The 12685-nt window shown below is 56.2% G+C and overlaps 1 protein-coding gene across 1 annotated transcript; it reads left to right on the top strand.

Moving 5' to 3' along the window:
* Nucleotides 1-976: 976 nt before the first annotated feature.
* On the top strand, nucleotides 977-11347 carry LOC104140739 (P2X purinoceptor 2-like). Its single transcript, XM_068911217.1, is given in 13 exon segments — nucleotides 977-1215; nucleotides 2584-2683; nucleotides 4880-4951; nucleotides 5500-5771; nucleotides 7692-7830; nucleotides 8852-8920; nucleotides 8923-8987; nucleotides 9113-9203; nucleotides 9667-9732; nucleotides 9804-9850; nucleotides 9852-9879; nucleotides 10007-10126; nucleotides 10243-11347. Coding segments are annotated over 13 exon segments (1218 nt in total). The 5' UTR covers nucleotides 977-1087; the 3' UTR covers nucleotides 10264-11347.
* The last annotated feature ends 1338 nt before the right edge of the window (nucleotides 11348-12685 follow it).

Here is a 12685-nt window from a genome sequence, read left to right as displayed (position 1 = left end):
CCCCACCCTGCCTGGGGGACTGTGCTCCCAAGGACCTTTCTCCACAGGCAGGGATGGGACAGGAGGCTGTTCCCAGACCCCTCAACCCCTGTCCAGAGGGTTTCCCAGCTTGCAGCCCTCTGTCTCCAGCAGCACTGTCTGTCCTGGTGTTGGAGGCCAGGCCAAGCCCAGCCAGATGGGATGCCCGTGGGCTAAGCAGAGGCTGCAGGGAGGAGAACACCTCTGTCACCACCACCCTTCTCAAATTCCACCCTCCAGGAGCATCAGGGTTTAGTATGGTCATACTGATGTCCAGTCCAAAGGATTCATCTGTGGCAACGGCAGCAGGAGGAGCTGCTATCTAGAGAGGGCCCTCCAGCCTGGACAGCTGCACCTAGTCCCAGGCTGGAACTCCCCCCCCCCCCCAAATCTTGGATTGGGCATGCTAGGGTACGGCTCTGCCCCGTTCCATCTGGTATCTGCTTGTGAACCTGTTGGCCATGCATTTCTCTACTCCTGTTTGGACCCTGCTGATGCCTCCACCACCTCCTTATGGGGCAGCTCTCACAAGTTCAGGGCCAGCAGAAAAGGAAGAACTGTCTTTTATCTGCTTTTACCCACTCTCCTGCCAATTTCACTCGGTCACCCCAGTTCCACTGCAGGATTTGGTGAACATGAGCTCTGCACTCAGCTCACCCACTGCTTTCATGGTCCTGTGCCCCAGATCGCCCCTTTCTCCTCCTCTCTAACCTGAGAACCAGGTGTCCTACATCTGCTCCCCATTCCCTGTCTGCAGCCCTGTCCCCTGCCTGCAGCCCCACCCGGCGAGCTGTGCCGTGGGCACGTGGTTCAGGCTTCTCCGCTCGCGTCCGTGCTCACCCCGACCCCGTCCCTCGCCGCGGTCCCCCGCGGCACAGCAGGGGTCGCAGCCGGGCCGGGCCGGGCCTGCGGGGCGGCTCCGGTGCCTCGAGGGGGCGGGCAGCTCTTCAGGCCGTGCCGGGCCTGCAGGGTGGCCTGCGGGGCGGCTCCGCCGGGCCTGCGGGCAGCCCTTCCTGCTCCAGCGGTTCCCCGAGCCGTGCCGTGCCGTGCCGTGCCGAGCCCGGCGGCCATGGGCGGCCAGGACTGCCCGTGGGCGCTGTGCAACTACTCCACCCCGCAGGTGATGGTGGTGAGGAACCGGCACCTCGGCACCGCCTACCGTGCGCGGCAGCTCCTCGTCCTGCTTTACTTTGTCGGGTGAGCGCCAGACCGGGGCCGGGGCCGGGGCCGGGACCTACCGCTTCCCGGGGCGGGCACTACCGCTGCGCGGTTTGTCGCGGCTCCCCCACGCAGCCTCCCCGCAGCCTCCCGCCCCACCGCCAGGGCGGCTTCTCTTGCTTGTCCTGGGGGGAGAAAAAAAGGTGATTTCCGCTAAAGCGATAGTGCTCGGGGGGGGGGGGGGGGGGGTGGAGCGTCTCTGTCCTGCCCTGCTGGTGCCCCCATCCCATGTCCCATTGCTCCAGTCCCTTCGTATCCTGCTCTTGGGGCCACGCTTCTTGCACGCCTCTGACTGGGATCCCTGGCTCTTCCTTAGGCTTGCCCCTGAGGCTTGCCCTGTCTTTTTCCCTGGTGGCCTGGACACCTGCGGGCAGCATGGCTGCAGTGTGGCAATGCTGGATCCCAGGGATTTCTACATCTGCGTGAGATGAGCAATGCCTGGCTGGTGAACAAACTATGTTGCAGAGCCCTGCCTGTGCTTTCTGCTGGCCCCAAGGCCTGCCCTGCCGTGGCAAGGTGGCCGTGAAGCAGGAGCTCCTGGCTGGTAAGGCTGGCTCTCTTGGGACTGCCATCCTGGGGCAATCCTGCTTGGCTGTGCAGAGCAGCATGGGAAGGGCTGTTTGCAGATGACTGCCCTGGTTCCCCTGTGGCAGTGAGGACCTGACACTGTCCTCATCCCATCCCTGCCTTTGTGATGTTGTCGCCCTTCCTGTGCTGTGCAAGGCCCAGGTTAACAAGTGCTGCCGGCAGTCAAGGAGAGTAGCGTGTTGGTCCGGTGCCCTGGCATGACTCCCTGTCCACCACCTCTAGCCTTTCCTGGGCTACAAACCAGCTGTGGTGGAGCCTACACTCCCCAGAAGCTGCTCGGGGCCAGATAATGGAGAGGTCATGCACGCGTGCCAGGGGAGATACAGGAGAGCCAGTGGGTATGTGTTGCTGTACAGGGCAAGGCAAGTGCGGCAGCTGCCTCTTCAACTGCCTGTCTGCCCTGCCTCCTTTTGGTGGCTCTGAGGCTGTCTCCTTGCCTGCACATCTCCCCATACTTTGACCTCCTGGAAGCAGGGTTGGAAGTGAGGCAGAGAGATGTGAAAAGTCAGGCCCAGCTGGAGCATGGCAGTGCCAGGTCCCAGGGACTTCCATGCCTGCATGAGATGGATGGCATGTGGCTGGTGAGCAAACCATCCTGCCCATGCTGCCTGTTGGTCTCAAATGGCCTCAAATATCAGCAGACCCCTATGTCTCTCAACCCCATGTGCTAGTGCCCTCAGCTGGTGCCAGGGAGCACTCCGGGTCCTGGAGGTGAGGAGGACATCACTAATAGCTCCTTTTCCTGTCCTTCCCCCACAGGTGTGTGTTCATCATTCAGAAAGGCTACCAGGAGTGTGAGATAGGCTTGGAGAGCTCTGTCATCACCAAAGTCAAGGGCATGACACAGTCACCAAGTAAGGTGTGGGATGTTGGGGAGTACGTGCCCCCCCCCCGAGGGGAGGCTCTGACCTTCTTCTCCCCTTCATCTTCTCTTGTCTCACCTGCCTTGGGTGGCCTGATGGAGCAGTACATGGGCAGCAGTCTCTCTTTAAGGGCTTGCAAACTGCCCCTTCACCCAGATGTTCCCAGTAAAGGAAGTTGTCCTATATGGTGCCCCCTGCTGTAGGGTGAATGCTGCCTGCATGGGGACTCCTGCACTCCCTCCTCCAGTCCCAGCGCTGTCCTTGGCTCCTGGTGAGGCAAACATAGCTGTGTCCCAGCCAGGTTGGGACTGCATGTTAGGCCACATTTCCAGTGCTGTGGGGCAGGCCCAGAGGAACTTTGGGGGCTTGGCACACAGCACTGGGCAGGGACCTGTGGCCTTACCCAGCGAGGCCCTCAGTTGTCTGCCTCCCTTCAGAGGCAGCACCCAACCTCTGTGGTTTAGGACTTTCAGGGTAGAAGAGGGGACTCTCAGATCAGGTCAGGGGAAGGTCTGACATTCACCTCATTGTTTACCAGTGCTATTATTACCAACTGCAGCTATTCATAGTAGAGGGCAGATCACCTTTGTATTCCCCAAAAGCCTGGGGGAAAAAGACTGAACCTTGCCAGACTCTGCAAGTGAGAACTGGGAAGAATAACCAGTCTTTGACGCCGGGCTCAGTCATGGGAGGAAATGTGAAGCTCTCTCAGCTTTTCCTCCTCTTTCCAAGCAACCGCATGACATTCTTGGGGCAGTTTCAGATCTGGCAGCTGCCCCATGCCTGTTGCCTGGCCAGGGTGGAGATGCCCTGGTGCGCCGGAGAAGGCTCTTAGCTTTTTCAGTGGATGCCATGAGACAGAGGATGGGTTTTCACTGGTCTTGGCAAGGTGGTTTTGAAATTACCAGGCTGGTCTGAGGAAGAGCTTGTGTTGGCCTCGGGCACTGCTAGTCTGGACAAGGCTTGCATTTGCCACCCAGCATCACCTGGCCAGGATGTGAGACCTGGCCGATGGCCTCTCTCTGACAGCTGTTTGGGAACCTTCCACTGTCACAAAAAGTCTGTCACAGAGTTGCTGTGCCAGATGAATCCCCTCTAGGTGGCAATAGTGAGGCCACATCTGGAATACAGTGTCCAGTGCAGGGACCGTGAGAACTGTCAGTAAGCTGGAGCAAGACCGGCAGAGGCCATGAAAATAGTCAGGGCTGGAGAACACAACCTAGGAGGAAAGACTGAGGGAGCTGGGTTTGTTCTGCGTCGGGAAAGGATGATGCAGGGGGAATCTAATGCAGTCATCCAGCACCTAGAGGAGGATATAGAAGAGATGGAGCCAGACTCTTCTTAGAGGTGCTCAGTGAAGGAATGAGAGGCATCTGGCATGAGCTGTGGCTGGGGAAATTGTGACAGGTGAAAAGGGGAAAAATTCTTCTCCCTAAGAGTGATGCAGCCCTGGGACAGGAACCAGAGAGGTGGGGGATCTCTGTCCTTATAGAGTTTCAGAACTTAGCTGGACAAGGTCCTGAGCAGCCTGCTTTAGTTTGGAGTTAGCCCTGCTTAGAGCAGAGGAGTGGACTAGAGCCCTGCAGACATCCTGCTCACCTCAGGCTTTCAGCAAGTCTGTGATTAAAAGCAGCAAGAATCTGTGGAAAAGTGGCTTTGAAGGCAAAACGCATTCTTACTCTTGCACTGCAGCAGATGGGAGCTTTCAGGAGACAGATGATTTGGGGACAGTGGTGAGACTGGTATGAGGGCACAATGCTGGAGTTTTCTTCCTGTCACTGCCATTCTTGTCAATATTTTGCTGTTTCCAAAGGGCTAAGGTTGGCTTGAGCCTGCTGGGTAGCTGGTACAGCAGGTCTCCCCAGCGTATTGCCTGCAGTATCAGCTCCAGGTTCAGCAAAGTGCTGCCGTTGGGTGATTTCCACATCAGTGCAAAGTCACGATTTGCATGTCTCTGTGTGAACGGGCATGCATATGCCCTGGTATGAGCACAGGTGTGAATCGGCATGCACTATCCCAATGTGTGTACCCCCTGTGTGCATGCATGTGTGAACACGTGTGCACACCCCCATGTGAGTGTACATGAGAATGCATGTGTTCTCATCTCCATGTGAATAAACTTGTGTATCCCTGTGTGAAAGCACAGCTGTGCTTTCCTGCAAACAGCGTCATCTCTCCTGATTGCTTCATAGGGTGGGAGCACTTTCAGCATCCTCACGCGGGTGGAGGTCAGCCCTGCCCAGACGATAGCGACCTGCCCTGAGGTGAGGTGGGCCTGGACAGAGGGACGGAGAGGATGGTGGGTTACAGAGATGCATGGGGATATCTGGAGCTGCCAGCGGGGACTCCAGGACAGAGCTGGTCATGGACATGGTGCTGATCCCTGTAGCTCTCCTCTGCCTGCACCCCTTCGTGGCAGGGATCTCCCTGCCTCCCCTGGCCTGGGCACTGCTTGAAGGCTGCTGAGTCAGGGAATCACAGGAGGAGAGATGCGTGGAGACTGAGCAGTGCTTGCTGGGGGATGTGGAGACCTGGGGCATTATAGTGAGCACGGCTGTCCCTGGCTCAGCTCCCATGGGAGGAGATGGAGAAGAGGGTTGCCTGTCTGCTACAGAGGACAAACCAAGGGAACCCATGCCAGGGTAGGGCCACCCCAGGCAGGGTTAACAGCTGGTTACCCCAGCCAGCCTGCAAGGGCTGGGACCTATGCAGAGATGGGGCAGCACATGGGGTGCCCTGTCCCCTCTGTTGGCACAACGTGTGACTACCAGGTGCATGTCCCGTTGTGACCATGTCTCCCATGACCTTGCAGAGGCTGACAGTCTGCAGTGCTGTGTGCAACTCCAACCACGACTGCACCCCTGGGGACATGGAGGTGTTGGGCCAAGGCGAGCTGGAGATGTGCAGGGACCAGTGGTCTGCCCAGCCGTTGCACAGCAGGCAGGATAGCGCTCGCCAGGAAGTACAGCACTGTGCACCTGTCCTCACAGGAGAGAAGACAGGGCGCTGCATGCCCAATGCTGGTGGCACCGAGAAGAGCCGTGAGATCCTGGCTTGGTGCCCAGTAGATGAAGGGAGTGTCAGGTACAGGTACCACGGATGGGACCTGGCAGTGGGGAGGACAGTCCTCTGGCAGGATGGAGCAGGCACCAAAATCCTGGCCCATCTTCTGGGTCCTGTCGGACACCAAGGGCTGCTCTGGGTGGGACATCCTTGAGGGTGCTCTTGAGAGGTTTGGCCTCTGCAGCAGTAGGTCATGGCATAGGCCCAGGGGTGCCCTGGCACAGGCTGTGCCGAGAGGGGCCATGCTGCTCCCCAAGCAGCGGCGCTCAGTTCTTTCTGCAGTGAGTCGCTGGCGAAGATGGCACCACAGTTCACCATCCTCATCAAGAACAACATCCGTTTCCCGTGCTTTGGCTTCTCCAAGCAAGCATGGGCCTGTGCAGGGAGGGGTCAGTGTGAGGCCCAGGGATGGGGCGGGCAGGCAAGTGGGTGCCAAGGGTGCGGCACAGGGCAGGCCACAGAGTGGGGAGTAGTGTGGGTGTTGCTAAGCAGCTGAGTGCAGGCCAGGCCCTGCTGCTGGGACCAGGATGGCCTCACTGTGCCAGCAGCACTTTCTAGTGAGGTCTGCAGCACTGGGACAACGGTTGGGGACAAGGGGACCACTCTGGCCCTGTACATGCATGTGCATGGTCTGAGAGTGTGCGCAGGGTGCAGCCAGATGCCTTCCTGAAAAGTGCAATGATGGGTCGCAGAGCCATTTCCCATGAGACTTATGTACCAGAGGAGTGTGTATGCACTGACAGCAGAAAGATGTGGTCTAAACACATGGACAGGTCTGAGGGATGGAGAGGTAGGAGTGGAGTTGTGTGCAGGAGCAGTGCCAGTTGACAGCTGGAGGAGATGCTGGCTTTTCACAGGGGAGCCATGTTCCCAGGTTGCTCACAGAATCGCTGAGTTTGGAGGAACCTCTGGAGATTGCCTCATAGAACCCCTGCTCAAAGCAAGGTCACCTTGAGCAGGCCATGCTCAAGGCCACGCGCTTTCAGGTTTTTGATATCTCCAAAGATGGAGACTCTACACCGTCTCTGGTCCAGTGTTTGATCACCCTCACTGTAAAAAAATTTGTTCTGAAGTTCAGACAAAACAGTTTATGCCCGTTGCCTCTCATATGGTTACGGGGCACCACTGAGAAGAGTCTGGCTCCATCTTCTTTACTCCCACCCATAAGGTATTTGTACACCTTGATAAGATCCCCCCTGAGCCTTCTCTTCTCCAGACTAAACTGTCTCAGCTCTCTCAGCCTCTCCTTGTATGACAGATGCTGCTAGTCCCTTAATCATCTTTGTGGTCCTTTGCTGGACTCGTCTTTCTCTTACTGGGGAGACCATACCCACTCGCAGCACTCCAGATGTTGCCTCACCAGAGCTGAGAAGAGGGCAGTAATCACTTCCTTCGACCTACTGGTGATGTTTTTCAATGCTCAGCTGCTGCCTCTGTGAAACTGAGTTCCCAACCCTTACTCCATTCATCCATCCTTCATCCTTGTTTGCTCCTGGCTCCTCTGAGGAAGGTGGTGATGATGAGGATGGTAATTGTTGAGAAAGAGGCAGCCGGAACGCTCATACTAGTGGATGGATGTGGGGCACGTGGTCTTGCAAAGGGAGTGGTTGAGGTCTTTGGGAACAGGAATCCCTTTGAAAATGCCAGCATAGTGACAATCCCAGTGCTCCTCCTGTTCCTGCTCTCCTCCTTCGTGCCATGCAGGCCATCTCTCAGTTAGTCATGTGCATTTCTGAGTCCCTGCACACATCCCTCTGTGCTAGGTAGTTCTCCTAGGAAATCCCTTCACCATCCATCAGTTAGGTCCATCAGCGGTGGGATGGACATCAGTGAGCAGAGCTGGGGTTTAATGTTTGGCTGGGGAGCTTCAAGACGTTAGGGAGAGAACTGAGGAGTAGCGGTGTGCTGCTGTATGCCATGGCTCTGGGTGTGTCTCCTCAGGGGCAACATTCAGGCTGCTGAGAGCGGTTACTTGAAAAGCTGCACCTTCAATGCCACCTCTGCCCTTTGCTGCCCCATCTTCAAGCTGGGCTTCATCGTGGAGCAGGCGGGAGAGGACTTTATGGAGCTGGTTGAGAAGGTGTCATGTCCTGGGAGGATGGCCCTGCCACAGGGCCCAGGGTCTTGCTGGCTAGGCACAGGGCGTTCCTTCAGGACCTGCTCTGGTGCTTGGCGCCATGGGATCATCACTCACACACTGATGCTGTTGAGAGTCAGAGGCAGCTGGAGGCAGGTCCCTGGCCCTGCTGCCCTGCCAGGATGATGCCCACCCCCCCAGCTGGGGTGGGCTGAGGGCTGTGGCAGCTTAGCCAGCCTCAGCAGCTTGGAGCACAGCACGTTCACTCCAGCCCCTGAGCAGTCCTTTCTGCCCACCTTGTATATGCAGTGCCCTGTAAGGCTCCCAGCCCGTTGCCCCCATTGCAATATCCCTGTGCAGAGGCTGGAGAGCAGGAGATCAGCTGGCAGGGAGGCATAGACTGTGCAGTTGTGTCTATATCACTGCCAGGGCTGTTCAGGACTGGCAGGTTTGCTCTCCCAGTGGGGGGGGGATCCATTCACACACTTTGGGAAATAGCATGACATTGCCAGGACAAGGCAGTGCATGGAGAGTTTGGTCTCCAGCCCCATCCAGCCCTGCTGCCTCCGCTGCACTTTTGGGAGAAGATAATTCCCAGCCAGGGAAGGAACCTAGAACTGTTCCATCCGTCCTTTAATTTCTGCACCCCTTGGCCAGCCCCAGCACCCTCCAGTCCCTTGAGTTCCCCCACGCTGGATCTAGGGATGCTCCTTGATGCCCAGCTGTGCTTGCAATTCAATTGGCAAGCCCACTGCTGGGGTAGCGCTCCCCTGGGTAAGCAGCCTTGTGGACAGTGCCAGTGGCTTCCCTGCCAGGGGTATGTGCCCCAGTGTGGTGATACCCCAGGCCTTTCCTGACTGGCAGTGAGGAAGAGAGCTGTGCTCATGGCTGGGTGGCAGGAGTGTGGGTTGGGGGGGAATGCCATGCTTACTGGGATATCATGCCCGTTGTCATGCTGTGTGCACAGTTGCGCTGTGCCCATGGTGTGTTGATGCTGTGCTAGGCCTGCTGGTTTCTGCTGCAGGATGGGGTGATTGGTGTGATTATCAACTGGAACTGTAACCTGGACCTGCCTGACACCGACTGCACCCCCCCCCCCACTACTCCTTCTGCCACCTCGACCCCAAGACCACTTTGGCTTCCCGTGGCTATAGCTACAGGTGATGGCTCTGTCCTAGGCAGCAGCACTTGCTGCCCTGCATCCTCCTCGCCGCCCGCCCCCCCCCCCCGCCCCAGTCCTGCTGTGGCCGGTCCCCACCATTTTGCCCTTTTGTCTCCCCAGCAGGTTTGCCAAGTATTACAAGCAGAATGGGACCCATAGACGAGTGTTGATCAAGGCCTATGGGATCCGTGTCGATGTGATCGTGCAGGGCCGGGTGAAATGTTGGGGGTTCTGGCTGCAGGGCCCATTTGTTGGTGGTGGTGAGGGGGGATGTGTGTCCAACCTCACTGCCACAGTGCTGGGGCTGCCCTGGAAGAGCAGCTCTTCCCCACTGCTGCCTCAGAGCAGGGATGAGCACAGCCTGGCCTCTTCTGCTCCCTCCTGCTCAGTCTTGCAGGAGATGGGGGATCCCAGGTGCCTTAAATAGGGGCCTTTGACACTGTCTTGGCTTCCCTTGAGGGATGGCTGCATTGCCTGTGTGTATGCAGTGCTCTGGAAGGAAATGTAAGACCTCATCGTGTGTGGCACCACCTGGGCAGGGTGCCCATATCCGGGCTTGGGCAGGGGGAGGTCTCTGCTAAGCCCCCTTACTTGCACCCAGTCCAGAGTGGATGCAGGCCCAGGCAGGAGGCAACCTGGGCTGGGTGGTGATTGCTGACCCTGTCTCTTTCTGACAGGCAGGGAAGTTTAGCCTGATCCCCACTGTCATCAACCTGGCCACAGCTCTGACCTCAGTGGGAATGGTGAGTATTGGTGCCATGGGCTTGGCCCAGCTGCACATGCCCAGCACTGACACCTCTCTCCCACTTTGCAGGGTTCCTTCCTCTGGGACCGGATCCTGCTGAGCTGCATGAACAAGGACCACGTACAGCAGCAGAAAATTTGACCAGGTACCACCCTGGACCCTGGTTTCAGGCTTGGCCCTGGAGGCTTAGCCCTCTGAGGTAGAGCGGTGGCCACGTGCCCAGGAAGGCAGGGCAGAGCACCTGGGCATGGCAGCCATCTTCCCTGCTCCAGCCCTGTCTGAAAGCCGGCAGAGCGGGCAGCAGGGTGGGAGCTGCCAGGGCATCCAGTTCCTCCAGCCATCTCCCACCCCTCAGCAGGCTGAAGGTGCTTCGGAGGCTGCTGCTACATGAGGTACATCACCCCAGGGCTCTCCAGCCTCTAGAGAGTCTGACCCTCCTCAGGTACAGCTACAGCTGGAAGGGGCCACTGTGCCAGGCTGTGATAACATTTCCTCTGTCCTCGACCAGCCGGGTCCCACCCAGCTCTGAGCTACCTGCTTTTCCTGCGCCAAGCTGCCTGTGGATGGCCGAGATATGCCTGACAGCTCACCTGCTGCTGCTGCCGCCAGCAGCCACGTCCCCTTCTCTTTCCTCAGCCAGGCTTCAAGAAGCTCCAGGCAGGTCCTGCCCCATGGCTGCCTGCTGCTGTGAGTCCGTGGTGATGGGAAAAGCCTCGGCCAGGGGCAGGACTGTGGTGCTGAGACCAGCTGTTTTGGTGGCTTTCAGGAGCCTTTGCTCTGGAGCAGGAAGCAGTGCCCAGTTGCTTCTCTGTGCCAGTGCCGGTGCCGCAGGGTAGTGGGGCTCTGGGTATTGCCATTACCTAGCCAGCATAGAGCACTGGCAGCCCCATCCTGGAACAGCTCCTGGCTGTGGACATCCAGGCCCTGCAGGCAGTGGTGGTGACACCACCTGTAGGCTTGTTATGATTTTAAGGCAGTGGAAAGAGCCAAGTAATCCCATGCAATCCTGCCCATGAACGTCCTAGAGGGTTAGTTGAATCACTGCCTTATGGCAGGGGCAGATACCTGGCAGAGTGCTCCATGTGTCCACCCCTCTGCTGGTCCAGGCCTGCCTGTATGCTTGGGACACTGTTGGTTGAGTCCCATGTATCAGCAGTGTCTCCTTTTACCTGGGCCCTGTGGCTCACTCCATCAACTGCTGTTCTGTGTTACTGCCATATTATGTTACTTTTCACCTCTGGGGACAGCTTGCCTCTTCCTGCCACTGGTAAATATCTATAACCTCTTCTTTTGAAACTCCACAGTGTGACTGTTCCTCAGGTTTGTCCTCTGTTGAAATTGTTCCCAAGCAGGCCAGTTTCATGCTGGTTAGTAGCAGGGAGCATAAGGACTTTTGGGTCGTTAAGGTTGTCTATCTAAGATCCTTGTTGGTTAGAAACAGGAAGTAACAAGGAAAGTCCTAAAGTAAATCCAAAGATACACAAAATGAGCAGGCACTAAGAGAGACAGTGATGAAGACCAGAACTCTTCTGTCATTGATTGATGGGCCATTAAAGGAACCACTTCTTAGCCTTGAGGGCCAACCTGAACTTTGTAATTGATAGTGGGAAAAGAAGGGGAAGTGGCGGGGTGGGGGCGAGATTATCAGAAGTATTTTACAGGATATTTGAGGGTGTTTGTGGGACTGTGTGAAACTTATTATGGGATGCTTAGGGGATAGGTCAAAGGTGAAGAAATGGAGGGGTCAGGGCAAACAGTGGAGGAAGGAGCATGGGAAAATGGAGAGAAGGGGAGATAAAAAGTGCTAGTGGCATGTAAGCAGGCGCTGATCTGACAGCCCTGTGCCTGATCAGTACAGTGTGCCCTATCTTTTTATTAAATACTGTTCTTAAATATTTTCTTTGTGATTCTGCTCTTTGTTCTGTCTGTGAGGAGAGGTCTGGGTGCCAGTGACTGGAGATGGGGACACAGGTCATAAGGCCTGTGTGTCTGTGGTTCCAGCAACTGCAGAGTCCAGGTTGGGGAGGTCTTTCACCAGTGAACTTCAATTCTGATCAGTGTTAGAAGTGGAACAGAATAGGACATCCGTGTTCATATCTGTGTGAATGCTGTGTGTGTTTGTACGGATGCTGGTATACACACTGCTCTGTATTGCTTAGCTTGTGCAACGGGCTCTGTGGGCGTGGGTGTGGGTGTGCCCATTCACATGGGTGTATCTACCTCTTTGAAGTACCCAGGCTCGCTTCTCACTGGACCTACAACTGGGAACGGCAACAACATCCATCGGACTGAGATGAGAGAAACCTCCTGTGTCTGAATGCACCAGATTCAGCTCTAGCACTGGGAAGAAGAAATCCCCTGGGGCCCAGTACCTACTGGATTTGGCTATTCCTTTAACCAAAACTGGGGGAACTGGCTTTATTGGGATATATACAGGGTTCAGGGAGGAAACTTCAAGCTTTCAAAATTGTTCTGAACTTGCTGCCCCTTTGCTGAGCTGTACAATGATGTAGACATGTTTGTGGTCCAAGACAAACACACTACAGGCCTGTCACCAGGAGGGTCCCAAAGGGCTGTTGTACTCTGAATGGAGTCAGTTGCATGATTGGCATGGACTCTGCCCAAGCTAGGAGCAATGCAGACATGCATGCTATGACCTGTTAGCTTTATCCTGCAGATTAATCATTCACCTAGCACAGTATAACACTTCCTGCTGCAGGCACCCGAAAAGCCACATCAGAGACAGTTATATAAACTCGCAGTCAGACAAAAAAAAATATACATAAGGTTAAGCAATTGTTAACTATGAAGTAATTTTTCTCTGTTAAGCTGTTTTTGCCCCTTACAGAAAGATGAAAATGCCAGCATGAGATTTATCTTTGACACTAAACGGAAGGAGAACATGTTTTCTAGAAAGCCAGAAGTGCTCCAGCATTGTGATCTTTTCTGCT

Source organism: Struthio camelus, chromosome 17 (genome assembly GCF_040807025.1).
Source record: "Struthio camelus isolate bStrCam1 chromosome 17, bStrCam1.hap1, whole genome shotgun sequence".
NCBI classification, from domain to species: Eukaryota; Metazoa; Chordata; class Aves; order Struthioniformes; family Struthionidae; genus Struthio; species Struthio camelus.
Note: the sequence above shows the minus strand (reverse complement) of the source record. Positions and strands in the feature narration are given on the sequence as shown.